Consider the following 17,251-nt stretch of genomic DNA (forward strand, 5'->3'; position numbering starts at 1 on the left):
CAAGGTCACCTCAATTTGGAACCCTCTCTTTGTTTCTATGAACCTATTTAGCAACAATATAGAATACATCATTATAGAAATAAATCAAGTCTTCCTTAGCAGATTCCTTTTTCATTTCATTATCATCGTTGCCACTAATTTCTTTCTCTTCTTCTTTTTGTCCTTCGATTGCGGTACATATAACAAAAACAAGAATACATTTCTTGAAGTATTGTAACATGTCAATAAGTCTTACACATCTTTATCATTTTCGATCTTTACAAGGGAGTCGAGCTCGATTCTTTTTTATTTCATACATAGTTGAATATAGTTTCAGATTGGATTAATACCACACTGTTTACTCAAAAGTTGGATAAATCCTTTAAATGTTGTTTTAGAAGGAATTTTAACCAATTTTTTAAAACCTTCAACATAATTCATTGTGTTTTGATCACGTTGATTCATTCTCCTTGGAAAGGAATAACAACATAATCAGCCATTTTAATTATCAATCTTACAATGAAAAATTTTGGTAAAAACTTATATATATATATATATATATATATATATATATATTATAAAAAATCTATAATAAACATTTACCAATGTCGAAATGACCACTATATTTTTTTTACAGTTTCATCTAATCCCTTTATATATATGGTCGAATATCATTAAACAACCCCATATAATATCTGAAACCAAAATGTTTATTTTATATATCGGTTAAAATCCAAATGATCCATATATGTTTTTAACATTTCCTTTTACTCCCTAATATATTATATAGTATCAAAATGAACCATATATTTTCATAACATATATGAACTAAATATTCTTATAATATTGAAATGCCCTCACTTTGTCTACGTATTTTTTTAGCACCCTTATATTTTGTTTAATTTTAAAATACCCCCTATACATATCTAATATTTTTTTAACACCTTTAAGTATTGTCTTGTATCGAAATGTCGCAATATTTTATCAAAATGTCTTTATATATTTCTAACATTTTATTTAAAATCTTTTTACATTGTTTAATACCAAAATGCCCCCCATATTTTTTAACGTTTCATTTAACCTCCTAATTTATCTAATATTTCATTTAACAACCTTATATATTGCCTTGTATCAACATGTCCTTATATTTTCCTAACATTTTATTTAAAACCTTCATAAATTGTTTAATATCAAAATGCCCCTGTATTTTTCTAACATTTCATTCAACACTCTCATATGTTGTTTTGTATCGAAATACCCTTATATTTTTTTGAAATTTCATTTAAAACCTTCATACATTATTTAATATCAAAATACCCTCATATTTTTTAATATTTCATTTAACCCCCTAATATATTATCAAATATCCAAATGTCCACTATATATAATATACAAACTTGAATTAACAAATAAAATTAAGTTTTGGATTAAGATTCGTATAAATACATTTTTTTTACGAATTGATTTGTTTCGATTTAAATTCAATAATACGGATTTTTTTCCTTCTAAAAGAATTTATAATATCAAATATTGAGTAAAAATGAAAGTGAGAGTAAAAGTTTGAATGATGTGAGAAAGATATGAGAGTGAGAGTTTTTATATAGATATAGTAAAGGGTAGTTTTGCTATTTTTTAAAATTTTTGAGACATTTTTGTTTAAAACTTTGAAAAGAGGATATTTTTGCTTAGGGATGAAAATAGAGCATTTTTACTTAGATAGGGATACAATAGGACATTTAATTTAGTTTCCCTTTAATTAATTGGTCATGATTTTAATTTAGTTTCCCTTAGATGGAACTCGTGCTTTGCTTCAAGGAATGAGAGCCAGATAATCCCCATCTCTTCTACAAGTTTATTTGGACCAAACCAAAGCTTCAAGTTTCATATTAAAGCCAATAGTTAATGGTGTCTTTGAATGTCTATTTATTGTACCACAACATTCCATGGCTATTCAAGCTAAAACCCCATCTTTTCACTCTCATTTTCATCTTCAACTCCTCCCTCACTGTCCTCCTGCTTCTCCATTTTCATTTCATCCTGGATACCTTTACTCTAAATTTCACAAGGCCCCTAGAATATGTCTACTAATCTTTCGCAAATCCAATTAAAATGTACTTGCCTTTTTCATTTTGATCGTTACTCTTTATTTATTTATTTATTTATTTTTGAGAGCTTGCTTATAATTTGACTCATTTAATCTAATTAAATATGTTTCTAATTGTCAGGATTATCTCATAGATGCACCTGTTTTTGTCGATAATGACTTTTCTTTTAGTGGAGGTGCCCATCAAATTAATTAATTAATTTTTAAATCTTTATTTTTAAGAATTTCATTGTGGAAGAATGTGGTTGTTTTTATACAGGCAAATATTCAGATGGCTCATCACCTTCTGATGAATGGTTTAAGCAAGGAAAAATAGTAAGTGTACAAGCAAATTTCTGTTTATTAATTTCATTTCAAGAGTTAAAGGTTCATTGTGTCCCTGAATTTGTAGTTTTCATTATATTTAAAAAAAAAAAAATTGCTCTTGCCGTCTAGGTTTGATGAAATATCAAACATCAAACATGTCTATTATTATGGTTGTTTAATGATGTTACCAACAGTTAGAGGAAATTAAATGGGTCTAAGATCATAGAAAAAATACCCGAATAGAATATTTAGAATGCTAATAATGATTGATGATCTGATGCACTCCTATTAGAATCCACAACACACTTTGCTTGATTTTGCTCTCCTGTTTTTTGTGAAGATTTCTTACAGATGAAGAGAAAAATGGTGGAGAGAATGTTTCCAAGAGTTAAGAGTCAGATTGATACTTCCTAATGGAAGTTACAATACTTTCATTAAAAAGAGAGTGACTATTAACTTAATAACTGTCAAGGGCAAAAGAGTCATTCTTATAAAGGTTAATTTTGTCTTTTTAGCCCTAATGGATCAAGTTAACCCATCATAGGTGGACCAGATCTAATATCTCCCACTCACACATGATAAGGTGATCTGAATCATAAAAGTCTTCCACAAAAATCTTATAGAACAAAGCAATTCATACTAGCCTACATAAATCCACTGTGTTTTCCTTGGTATTTAACGAAATTCCACGAAAGCATCTCTATCACGTGCTACATGGTTTGTGGCTCCTAAGTTTACAGTCCACATAAGATGAGATTCAGTTAAGAAAATGGTACTAGAAACATAAATCTCATATTTTGAGACAAAATAAGGCAATACTGTCTTCAGCTTTGTGCATTCACAGGTGAAGTAACTCTTGTTCCCATAATTATAACAAGTCAGATTTGTCTTATCTCTTTTCTCGAAGCACTTGCCTCTTTTGTGCTTGAATAGTTTATTCTTGTTCACAGGTCCTTGGATGATCTCTTTCCCTTTTTTGGATTTTTGGCATTTTCTTTTATAGCTAAAAAACTTCCTCGAACTAGACTCAACAACATATGCATGAGCATTTGGTCTAACAACTTTTAAGTGCTCAGCTTCCAGTTCAAGATGGCAAGCAATGTCATCAAAAGTCCTAATGTTGTCATTGTGAGTCATATTGACTTTTATGTGCTCCCAACTATCAGGTAGAAATCGTATAACAGTCTGTACTTGTTGTTCATTAGTCAGATCATGCCCAGCCTTCTTTAGCTCAATTATCATGTTCGACATTTTCCTTAGATGTTGCTTCATTAGCTTATTGGAAACTTTCTTATATGTATCAAACTTAATAGTTAACTGCTTTAGTTTAAAGAGGATCATTCTGCTAAACTTCTTTAATGCCACCCATATAGCATTCACAGTTTCGAATTGCTCATATTGATAAGCAATATCATTATTCATTAAACTGATGAGAATACCTCTAGCAGTCAAATATTTCTTTTTCCAGGTATTATAATTGTCCATCTCACGCTTATGTTGGGCGTTGTTAGGATTCTACCCTTCAGCTAGTCAAGTCATGGAAGAGCCCTTAGCTATCTAAGGCTCTTCCATGACTTGATTAACATTCTCCAAGGCATCATGTTCATCTAAGATATAATGCATTCTCATTCTCTATATTTTATAATTGTCCCTATTCAGTCTTTCTCTGTTATTCAAATCGGCAATAATGTTTTTTGAAGTCATTTCTATATAACTACAGAGATATGCCAATACAACACCAACAATAAGATATATACACATTTTATTGTCGTAATTATGCATTAAAAATTAAAATATTTCACATAAGGCATAGAGTCGAAAGTTCACTATGTTCCTAATCATCATCTATGACACAAATGTTCCATATTTTAACAATTAATCTAATCGCGTCAATGTATAATCTAGACAAGAATAATTAAATTATACCAGTCTTAGATTCCCATAAATAATCATAATACATATTAAATCAACATATGGTTCAATATATCCATAATTCAAAGAGGTTCAATATAATAACATATTAACAAATAAACAAATAAGCATGAAAATAAATATGAACATGAAATTCAGACATTTCAATGACTAAGACCAACTTCTAAACAATCCTTGACTTGAGATTTGTATAATTTAAAAAAAGACACCTTAATAATAAGATGCTTTTCGTATTTATGTGGACTTGATCTCCACCAATCAGATTGAGAAAAAACATTTTCTCTATCTTTGACAATATTAAGAGTAACTTTATCCAAGATAAAGTTATTATAATGCTTGCGATAGCCAACATGCCGTGCACTTCGCTGATTTGGGAAAATGGAGAGAGATGTTGATTTTCTTAGGTTCATTACAATTTTGCGTTCTGCAGTAAGTTGTAATTTGTCCACACATTGTCAATAATTCTTGAATTTCTTGTCCCGGACAAGATTGAAAATTATTATAGTCTAATGATTTGGCAATGACCATAGTAGTCTAGATATCCTCTCAATTTCAGTTAATTTTATGCCCTTGTCTTTTAAATCATAATGTCTCTTATTCATGACACCAAAGTGAGTGAAAAGATTATGCACTGGATTTATCTTATAGTTCATATAGTAGTCTTTAGTCAACATTATCACCCTATATATGACCAACAAATAAACAATAATAAATTACACATGCATAATAATATACACAACACATGTTCACATGTTTAGCAATATATAATTCAACACCATGATCCAATTAACACATATAAGTGTTCAATTAATGCAAAATTAATCATATTACACATAATAGAATTTGAGTTTATACAAGCATTAAGACATAAATAGAAGTATGCATGTGCTCCCACGCACAGGAAAACTAGCTCACATGCTGCTATACATCAGAGAACATAGCTCATGTACCATTACGCATTGCCACGACTAGAACGAGGTCCTCATACATTGGCACATGCCTTCATGCATCGGTGACAGTTCTTATATGTCAGTTAAATGTTGACCATTGACTGGTCAACTATTTAATGGTTGAATGATCAAATGTTAACCGGTATACCCGTGGGTTTAGATCGACCCATTGACTGACGGGTTTGGACAACCCGTTGACCATTCGGGTTGAGTAATCAGTTTTTTCAACTTGATTACAACTCGCGATTGTGATAAGAACCCTAGGTTTTCGATGACAAAATTGGCCATCTTTCAACCATCCAACAACGACGGTTTTATAGGGCTTTTAAAGCTCGTGACACGCAGATTCAGATTCATGAAATTTCTAATGAAAACGTCGTCGGATTTTGGCAAATTAAATGCACGAACATCATGGTTTTGGGTGAAAAACTTGCTACTAAAATCATTCAATTTCATACGAATTTGGTGCAATTTTTTATAACTTAACATGCTTCTCATATCCAGAATGCATCTTAACATGATTCTAGGCATCAATTTCACAAAATTACAACGAATTCATCAACAATTAAAACATGTCCGTGTGTATTTATATATATAAAAAAATAACACTGTTCGTGCAAATTAATTTCTAAACATGCTTCTAAATCATGTTTACATCACCAACATCATAATGACATAGATAAAACATGGCTCTGATACCAATATTAGTGAAAATTAAAAGGGGTCTACGATGATAGAAAAGCATACTCAGATAAAATATTCAGAATGTTGATGATGATTGATGATCCAATACACTCCTATTAGAATCCATAACACATTTTGCTTGATTTTGCTCTCCTATAATTTGTGAAGATTTCTTACAGATGAAGAGAAAAATGGTGGAGAGAATGTTTCTGAGAGTTGAGCATCAGATTGATACTTCCCAACAGAAGTTATGTTATTTTTATTAAAAATAGAACTGTAGTTAACTTTAATAACTGCTAAAGGCAAAATAGTCATTCTCACTTATAAAGGTTAATTTTGTCCTTTTAGCCCCAATGGATCTGGTCAACCCATCATAGGCGGATCAAATCTAATATCAACCAAATAAATGTATGGTTTTTTTATTTTTATTTTTTTAATTAGATGAGAGTGCACCCAGTTTCTAGTTCTGATCAGAAGGCAAAACATCATATTTTTGGACTTATTATAAGCCCTGCTTCTCAGGCCTTACTTGATTAGTTTCAACATTGCTTTTTGATTACAAATTGATTATTTGTAGACCGATTGAAGCATGCTCTCTCTCTATAGATGATTTTGTGCCTTAGATGGTTCGACATTGACAGTGAAAGCGTAGATAATCATCCAGTTTTATTGATTCATGGTTTCCCTTCATAGGTGAGTAATATTCACTCGATCAATTATAAATTCAAGCATCACATTAGGTTTGTGTTCCATGATTTATGTGGTTGATAGGTCTATTCTTATCGCAAAGTCCTTCCTACCCTTGCCAAGAACTTCCATGCCATTGCTTGTGATTAGCTAGGTAAGATATTGTACTTTTAGTTTATGGTGAATTGTAGAGGAAGAGGGTACAGTCTCAATAGAATATCAACTGATACATAAAATTTATGCCTTCCTATCTTTTCTACAGGCTTTGGATTCTTTGATAAGCCTCAACCCATGTATGGTTTTGACTACACCTTGGATGGCAATCTTTATTAGCCTTTATGGTAGTGATTCGCAAATGGGAGTTATATATTTTTTTTAGTTGCTAATGCAATGACTTTTATATATATATATTATAAAATATCATGCACACTGTCTGTTTACTAAATGTTTTTGTTATGGGTTACAGAATATATAACGTCTTTGGAATCTGTTATTAATGAAATTGGTAGTGATGAGGTCTCAATTATTGTTCAGGCATGTTATCCTTCTTTGATTGATAAAGCTTTAATGTAGCAGTTAGCTTTTTTCTGTTATGTTAGGTAAAATAAAATTGGATCTTTCTATTTTTGATGGGCTTTAAGGCTACTTTTCACCTATGGTTGTTAAATACGGTAGAAATCATTAGAAAAACTTAAGGATCTAGTTCTACTCAATCCTCTAGTATGCCTCTCATGAAACTTAACCAATCAGTTGCTCAATTTCCTTCAACAGTAACTCATTCTATAATTTGTTATGTTTTTATTAATTGCATTCAGTACCAACAGCATGATGGTAGACTTATAGAGTGGAGACAACTAACATAGGCTCATTTTCTCATTTACATAAGTTGATAGAAAAACATGCCAACCTTCCGTCAACCTTGTCTCTCTTTAGCAACTTTTTGCTTGGTGAAATTTTTTCCCAAGTGAGTAAATTCTATTATAATTTTTTTCAAACTGGGTGTTTGTATAGTGGGTGTTTGTATATGTGTTTTCCTACAAGTATTTCAAGCATATGTGCTTATTCGCTGCCAATTTAATTTGTCTTAAGATCTATCACTATTAACAATGTTACTAACTTTCTTCTGTGCCTAGCTAGGATCCTCTAAGGGCTAGTGATAAAACCTTGATAAGCATTGGTCCGTATAAGATGAAAGAAGATGATGGAATGGTTTATAGAAGACCTTATCTTACATTTGGTTCAGCAAGATTTGCATTGAATGCCATTAGTAGAGCGATGAAGAAGGAGCTAAAGGTGAATCTAAATTCTTTTCTGCTCATTTTCTTTGGATATTGATTGTTTATTTAGTTTGTGTTTCATAAGATTACTAGCTAAAGTTTTTCCTGTTGACTTTATTCTATTGGATTCCTCATAGAAATATGTAGAAGAAACCCGTACTATACTCACGGATACAAGTTGGAAAGTTCAAACTACAGTATGCTAAGGTTAGAGAGACCGTTGGTTAAGCTACGATGGAGTTGAAGATTTCTGTAAGGATTCAAATCATACGCTAATCAAGCTTCCAATGTTATAAATGGAAATCTTTACTTTATTCAAAGATTTTGGAGAAAGTTTTAGTCGTTAAGGTTTTTTATGATTGTGGAAAACTATGATTGTGGTATTGTGCAGGCAAGGCATCATGTACAAGAAGATTTAGAGAAGAACTAGGATAAATCATATCTGAAGTTTTCAGCAAAAGGAAATGAAATAAAATATGCTATAGATGTTTATGGGTTACACATTCTACCAAATTTTTGGTTTGAATTTAATAAAAATTATGCTATGTCAAGATATATTGACTATATCAACTTTTTTCATTTTGTATTTTAGTCTGAGGTTGAGAAATTTTGTTAGATATAACACAATATCGTAGCATGAATCTATTTATAGTAAAATATATTGTTTGCCCCTACAAAACGAATTGTGTTACAATATCCAGTAGTTATACTTTTTGCTTCTCAATAAGCTGAAAAGAATTGCTTAGTAATTTTTACAGTTAAAAAATAGCTTTGTCGGTAATTGTTGTTCTTTCTCTAAGGAAATGCCTACCAATTTTTCTACTACTTTTGTGAACCTTTAAGAAAATAAACCTAGCAACAGTATTCCTTAACAACTTTTTTCCATTTATTTTTAAAGTTGTCTAATTCAACATAAAACCTTTTTCTCACCTGCACACATTAGTAGCAGAATAGTTAATCAATGAATACATAAGATCTTCTCTCAAAAGCCATATATTTTGGAGTCTCAGCAACGATAAGCTCAAGTATAGCTAGGAATATTGCTGCCAAAATTTGATAAAAGATATAGTAACTTTGTTGAGCTAAAGCAGCAGAAACAAAATCTCTAAAATTCTTTCCTCATTTATACCAGTAGGTTGATTAGACAACGTCACTTGTGAATTGATGGCCTTTAAAATGCCACATCGGACATGAAAATTTTAATAAACACTGATATCTTTATTTTGCGAGCTTATTATAACTATTCTTTAGAACCAGGTAAGTCTACATTCTAAGCAACTAAGTCAGTGGTTTCAAAATTTGTCTGTATTGAGGATTGTTGTTGTCAATTAGTAACTATTATAAACGAGAGAGTAACACTTGATTTTTTGCTGGTTGGCTGTTGAATCTGGATTCAAGAAGTACAATACAAGTGTCTGACATCTGAACTCAAGGCAAAACTTTTTGACCATTTGTAGTAGACTTTTGAGTGTCAGAAGACTGTAATGAACCACATACTCATAATCAACAATCTTTATGTTCTTTGCAGGATTGCCCTATAAATGAAACGACATAATTAAATGCATGTTTAGGAGAATGAGCTGAAAAAATGGAAGGTTTGTATTATGATGGAAATTACCTGTGCACAATAGCCAAGTTGAAAGTCCAACCCCCAAGCATGAACTAAGTCATTCTGGCAAAAATTAGGCAAGTAAATCAAGAAACAAAAAACCAAAAAAACATAACTTCCTAAAAAGCCTTATGCTATTGATTTGAAAAATTGGCAGACAACTTCCATCATAATCTTTTGACACTTTTTGAATGATAATTTTTTGTGTTGTTAATTAATAAGAAGTCATTTCTCTTTTTAATGATTTCTTTTTTTTATTTTTTGAATTATAGTTCAGATGCCATGCCTGAATCATATGTCATCCTTGCTCTTGTACTTAAGTGCTCTAACCCTTTTTTTTGCAAAGATTTAAAGCCTATTACTTATTGTAATGTTGTCTACAAATGTATCACCAAGATCATGGTTAACTGTCTCAAAAGCTTGCTACCCCATTTTATAAATCAAGCTCAAGGGGTTTTTATGGGCGGTAGAAGAATAGGTGATAACATTCTTCTATGCTAAGATTTGTTTCATGGATACGACAAAGTTGATTTAACGAAGGCTTATGACATGATAAATTGGAAATTCCTTTTTATAGTACTCAAAGCAATTGGCGTGTATTCAGTCTTTATCAATTGGGTGAGGGAGTGTATTTTTCTTTCTTGGTAAATTGAATGAAGAGCTAATGGGTTTCTTTCAAAACAAGAAAGATCTTAGGCAAGGGAACCTCATATCTCCTTACCTTTTTGTTATAGCCATAAAGGTGCTTTCTAGAATTCTTGTAAGTGTGGTTGATCATATGCCTCAAGACAATTGAAAGATTTCGAGACCATATACCTCACTCATGATTTAATACTCGTAAATTCATTCAGTGTTATTATTATCTTTTGGCTTTGAATATGGCTAATTATGTAGGATTGTATTGTGTGAGAAATTAGGTTTGCACAACTGTGTGGGAAAACCACAAGCTATATGTTTGATGGCAAAGGCAAAATAGTATTTTCTTGTTTAATGCTTGATAATTGGTTAACTATGGATGACATGCACGCCTATGATACATGTCTGTGTATAAGTAGGCACATGCTTGTGTCTCATGCTCATGCATGGTTAATTGGTTTGAATTTTTGATAATTATACATTTCTTGAGGCTTTTGAAATGTGCCATTAATGGGTAATAACATGTACGCCTGTGTGTGAATAGAACATACCTGTGACTATGATTTTAAATGAAAAAAAAAAAACCTAGACACGTTTGGTTAAAGATTCATAACCTATTTTTAGATTATTCAGAGAAAGCAGAGGGCTAAAAAGGCAATCATGGAAGTTTTGGATGCAAGGGAAAACACTTAAGGATTAATCTAAGCCACAAAAAAAGCTTTTAGACGTTGGAAGAGAGGTAAGTAGGTAATCCTTGTTTTTCTTATTTATATAGATTGATTATGATATCAGTGTGTTGTTATATTGGTTTGTTAGTAGGATTGGAATATAAAGATTGTGTATGGGTATTTTTGCCATGCTCGATATATTTAATTGTATATTGGTGTATTCTTGAATATGAGTTTCTTTCTTGATTATGGATGGTAGTGAAGGGGTGTGGATCATTGAAATATGGACTTTGTTTATGTTTGTATGATTATTGGGTGCAAATTAATGTTTGAATATGATGTGTGATTGACTATATTAACAACAGTTGAATTTGCTTGAATTGATGAACAAATTTTGTATAGTGACTATATATGAAAGATGATTAGATTGTTGATCATGGTTGTTTGTGGATTTCATGAACTTGGTTTAGTGTATGTTTAAATTGGGTAATGGATTTTTGTTTGAGACTTATTAGCTATATAGGTTTGGTTTAAAATATGTTGTTTGACATAGGTTTGAGATCTGAGATTGGGTATGCATAGTCAGAGAGGTATAGTTATGTTTGGGAGGTTGAAAATTGGTGCAAAAGCCAAAGACACAATCTGGAGAAAAGATGACACATGTCTATGTATCTCTTGGTACACGCTTGTGTACTTTAGTTTAGATTCTCCCTATGTTAAGTTACAACCATAGGCTTGTGGATTTGGTGGTGGATACACACCCATGTAGTATAAGACACATAATCGTGTATCATATCCAAATTACATGTCCATATGTGTGTTTGTGGTATGTATGACGCAAGAGTTTAATAGTACACCCATGTGTATATTTAAGGAAGATTGAGAATAAATGAGTGCAAGTGGGTAATGTTTTACTATGGTTACAAAAATGATTAATATACTCCTATAAAGGATAAATGAGAGGGAAATAGAGATTAAGACCCTAACAAAGACGATATAAGAGAGAAATGGATAAGTGTGCCAGACTATGTGAAAAATGACATGAAAGAGATTTGGGTATGTTCGACTATGTGAATGATGACATAAACCCCATCAGAATGGTTATGAGTCAAAAACTAGAAACGATGTACTACAATGTTGTGACTTGTCACTTAGCTGTGTGTAATGTGATACATCACTAAGCTATGTGTAGTGTGATCATACCACTAAGCTGTGTGTAGTGTGGTTGTGAAAGCAACGGGTTTAGTTTGTGTGACCTTGATACCTTTGGATGATTGTGTATTAGTGTAGAGTGCCTTAGCATCTGGATACTCATGCATGCACCGATATGTTGGATATCATAGGGTGACCTACTTATTGAGTAGCAGGGTGTTGTTAATGACTCACAAGTATACAAGTCAATCAAGTAATATAGAAAGATGTCGGTCCCACTGGGATTAGTTGTTAAGTAATAGTTCATTTTGTAATTAAAATTAGCTAGAGAAATAAAATGCTATGGATAAAAATTAAATTAAAATTAATAAAAATGCAAACTAACTAAGTTGAAATTAATAAAGGGAAATAACACCTAACAAATTAGAAGTGAAATACCAATATAAAGAAGCCTAGAATTTATGATTTCATTATCAACTACTGAAAAATCAGTAATGAATCCAATTAAAATCAATGATAAGATGAATTGTTAATGGTTGATTATTCTATTTTACCCAATTCCTCTCTCAAGGTTAATTAGGCGTGTTAAGATTAAAAACTTATCTACTTTTGTGGTATGATGTTAACCAAAACTCATTAATTTCTATAACAATCAATTTACCCACAAAAGATTTATATTTCTCTCTAAATAAAACTTTAGGTTTAGCAAAAGCATGAACTAATTGGGTATGTATTTCTCAATATCATATTGCAATCTGCAAATAAGCTTGACATTAGGCCCTAACACAAAGCAAGAAGTTAAAATCACAATTACTAAATCAAACATTCATCATCATTAATTAAAAATCGAAACCCATTACGTAATCTTTGAGAATTTATAGATCTGTCATAAACTTTAGCAAAGGAAATTAGCTATTCATGGCTATAAAGTTTAAACTATAAGATAAAGTTGAAGAGAGAAACATTTTGAATCAGTAAAAGAAGATAATAAATAAGATAAGAAAAACTCTAAGGTCTTCAAATCTTGATTCTCTTGGGTCTTCTATCTTTAATCTTAGATCTTCACTCTTCTACTTGTTTCTTGGAGCTTTCCCTCTCTAAAAATCGTTTAGGCTACTGTATTTTGGTGATAGAGATGTGGAGAAGACATAACATTCTTTTTATTCTAGCCACTTAACCCTATTTTCTGTTTTTCAAATATTATTTACGTCTAGTAATTATGGGTACCAGTTATGGTCATAAGATTGCCTTCTAATATAAATCTTGATTCTCTTGATCTTCTATTTTTAATCTTAGATCTTTACTCTTCTACTTGTTCCTTAGAGCTTTCTTTCTCTAAAAATCCTTTGGGCTGTTGTATTTTGGTGATAGGGATTGGAGAAGATGTAACTTTCTTTTTATACTTGCCACTTAACCCTATTTTCTGTTTTTCAAATATTATTTACGCCCAGTAATTATGGGCACCAATTATGGCCATAAGACTGCCCATAATTGACTTCTACCTCCTAATATAAAGTCCTCTCATTTGCTTCTTTAAACTTCCATTTTCATTCTAAAAGGGCTTGAATGTCTCCAAAGTATCTAAAAATATAATTCAAAGTACAAAATAAGATTAAGCCATCAAAATTAAATAAAACTCAAAGAATTTGAAAAATTGGACCAAATTCACTTTAAAAACATACTATTACCCTATTTGTTATTTCATACACACATCACACAGAAGTGTTAAAGAGCCAGCGAGTCAACTCAAGGCAATGTATGAGATAGGGGTATTTTGGTAATTTTCATGTTGGCCTATATGGATGTATTTGAATTTATTTGTGATGTTGGCAGCCTCTATTTTATGATCTTGGATTTTAGACACAAAGATTGATATTATGTTTTATTACACTTTTGGGGTATGTGGGAGTGAATTATTTATCATGCTGTCATTTATTTCTACATGTATTGGACAAAGTTTAGTTAGTACGTCTTTTCAAATACCTATTCCAGCTAGAGGTATGTATCTAGAGAAGGGTGTTACAAATGATTTGGAGTTAGTAACTCTAGTGTTCACTCTAAAGATTTTAAGGCATTACTTATATGGGGTAAGATGCAATATATACACTAATCATAAGAGTGTTATATATTTCTTCACTTAGAAAGAGCTTAATATGAAACATAAAAGATGACTCAAGCTAGTAAAGGATTATGAATATGATATTAGGTATCACCCAGGCAAGGCAAATATAGTCATAGATACCCTCAATAAAAAGTGTTCTTGTCACAGTTAATGGTTTAAAGGGAGATTCAGTTAAATCTAGATTGAGTTAGTATTTGGAGCTCTATTAAGATTATAAATCAAATCCACATTAGTGGAAGAGATCAAGACAACTCAACTTTAAGATGATTGCTATAAACAGAGGATTCAAGATGGTCTTGAAGTAGATTTTTAGGTGGTTGATGGTGTCCTCAAGTTCAGAGGTAGAGTTTATATTCCTCTAGTGAATAAGTTAAGGTAGAGAATTCTTTCAAAAGCTCACAGTTCTCTTTACATGGTTTATCCTAGGGGTGTAAAGATGTATAAGGATTTGAGGAGTTTCCAGTGGTCTAATATGAAGAAAGATATGAGTGAGTATGCCATAAGTGTCTCACCTACTATTAGATTAAGGCTGAACACTAGAGACCACTAAGATTGCTTTAGCTTTTGAGTACACCTAATGGAAGTGGGAGCATATTTATATAAACTTTGTTGTTAGGCTTCGAAGGGTTCAAAATGGATATAATGCACTTTGGGTAATAGTTGGCATATTAATAAAGTCAGTACACTTTTTACTTATTAAGAACACTACACCTATAGATCAACTAGAGAAGTTATATGTTCAAGAGATTGTCAGATTACAAGGTATGCTAAAGACGATAGTATCAAATAGAGACATGAGGTTTGTATCAACCTTCTAATGGAGTTTATATAGATCATTAGGGACTAATTTACCATACAATATTGTTTATCACCTGTAGACAAATGGTCAAACCGAGAAGAGTAATCAGGTGTTAGAGGATATGTTTAGAGCATGTTGTTTGAACCATAGGGCAAGTTAGGTTGAGATGTTACCTTTAGTAGAGCTTGCCTTTAATAGTAATTACCAGAAAACTATTAAGATGATGCCCTATGAGGTACTTTATGGTAGGAGGTGACATTCTCCTCTGTATTGGGTTGAGTTAGGTGAGAGAGATATCTTGGTTTAATCTCTTAGACTAGAGTTAACTCAGAAACTGATTAAGGATATTCAACTGATTAGATAAAAAATGAAATAAGTTCAAGATCGACAAAAAAGTTATGTTGATTAGAGACAATAAGATTTGGAATTTAGTGTGGGTGACAAAGTTTTCATCAGAATGACCCTATTTAGGAATATGATGAGGTTCGAAAGAAAGGGTAAGTTGGGTCCCAGATGTATCGACCTATATGAGATAGTGGAGTGTGTTGGTAAGGTATCTTATAGGCTTCCATTACCAGTGAGCATAAACTATATTCATGACCTGTTTCATGTTTCATTGTTGCACAAGTACATTAGTGATCTTTTTCATGTGTTAAGGATTGAGGAGATTCAACTGTCAGGGATTTGATTTATGTTGAGAGACTAGCTCAGATCCTAGATAAAAGGATCAAATAGTTGAGGAATTGACAAATTTCTTGGGTGAAGGTTTTTTGGAGGAATCACAAGATTATGAGATAAGTATCTTTAGCAGTTTCCAATGAATTTTAGGGTTAGAATTCCAATAAGTAAAAGGAATTGTACCTGTGACTCTTTATTTAGTTAGTTGAACACAATAACCTGAGATGTAGAATTCACATACGAAAAATTAGAAACCATAGCTGTTGGGTTTTTTTGAATTCTCTCTCTGGTGATGACATTCTCATCCAAAACATAGAAGCCTTAACAACATTCTTCTTAGATAACCTCCTGTGTTTGTGCTCTACGTGGATATCAGGGTGCCACCTTATGAGGGTTGGATAGTGTTTGTTTCTTTGACATATAAAGACTTAGAGGAGTAATCAATACAGGTACAAACCCTTAAAACACCCTATGGTTGTTTTTATTTGTTCATGTCCAACATGCATTAAAATGGGTATCCTGGTAAGGGTTTTAAGATTGTTTATTTTTTCAATTTTTAATTTTGTTATACTGTCGATTATCATCGTCCTAAAACCTTACAATGGTATTAGAGCCATTATTTAGGCATATTTTCATGAAACATTATACTTGCATGTTTTGATTATTTTACCTGTTATTGCAAGCGATTAAATTAGTCAAAACCCTAAAATTGGTAAAAATGATTTGCAATAGTGTTGCCGCATGGTTTGCAGATTTTCATGAATAACGTAAATATGTGTAAATTATTGAGTGACGTTCTTTGATTATTTTGTTTGAGTTTTATTATATTTTGTAGGGTGAATTCAAGTTGAAAGTCATTTCATCGATATGAGTATGATTTACGTGTAACATCCCTTCCCAAAATTACTATCTCTCGAAGGATAAATGTTATCAATTAATATCCGGAACGTCTGTTTTTTTTGTTAAACTACTTTAAACTATACTCATTATTAAAAGTGTTTAGAAATTATTCTAAGAAAACTTAAAACTTAAAAGCGAACAAAAGATGTATATATCCTATATGAAAACTCATCTGAAAGCATTTGAAAACATGGAGTAATTATATACAATTGTACAACTATCTTAAGAAGGTCAAAAGTCAACAAGACATGCGACTATATGCATGTAACAAAAACTAGAGATAATCTGCTCTAGTCAGATCTATCTTTGCTAACCTAACCTTGTCTCGTAGCTGCCACGATCACTTATACCTGTAATCATGGAAGAAAGGAAGTGAGAGATAAGAACACTCAGTAAAGGGAAAGAATTAAGTAAATTATCTCCTTTCCTGTTCTAACACACTCTTGGGACTCAATCTCACATCATAACTGCCATAAGGAATCAAAGGGATAATCTAGTTTATTTTTTACTATTTGGGTCATACTTTGTCCTATTTGGTGTCTATTTGACACTTTCTGGAAGCTAACTATAGGGATTTGACACTTTTCTAAGCTCGAGCTCTCTTCCTTTTTCTCACTAAACTATTTTTGAATCTGAATTGTGTTCTACTACGAGTACGCTCTACTGCAAGCGATCCTACTACGAATGTGTCCTACTGCGGACGTGCCCTACTATGGGCATTGTGTAAAGTGCCCCTTCATAGTTCATAGCATGTATGCGTGCGTTATA

The 17,251-nt window shown here is 31.7% G+C and overlaps 1 protein-coding gene across 1 annotated transcript; it reads left to right on the forward strand.

Annotated features, from left to right (window-relative positions):
• Window positions 1–1,922: 1,922 nt before the first annotated feature.
• Window positions 1,923–8,387, forward strand: LOC123224025 (haloalkane dehalogenase). The gene is given in 15 exon segments (XM_044647505.1): window positions 1,923–2,045; window positions 2,205–2,259; window positions 2,343–2,398; window positions 6,397–6,493; window positions 6,575–6,648; window positions 6,727–6,796; window positions 6,905–6,961; window positions 7,109–7,180; window positions 7,284–7,322; window positions 7,325–7,362; window positions 7,529–7,606; window positions 7,780–7,935; window positions 8,057–8,208; window positions 8,316–8,335; window positions 8,338–8,387. Coding segments are annotated over 15 exon segments (1,137 nt in total).
• Window positions 8,388–17,251: the final 8,864 nt, after the last annotated feature.

This window comes from Mangifera indica, chromosome 8, assembly GCF_011075055.1.
Source record: "Mangifera indica cultivar Alphonso chromosome 8, CATAS_Mindica_2.1, whole genome shotgun sequence".
Taxonomy (NCBI): Eukaryota; Viridiplantae; Streptophyta; class Magnoliopsida; order Sapindales; family Anacardiaceae; genus Mangifera; species Mangifera indica.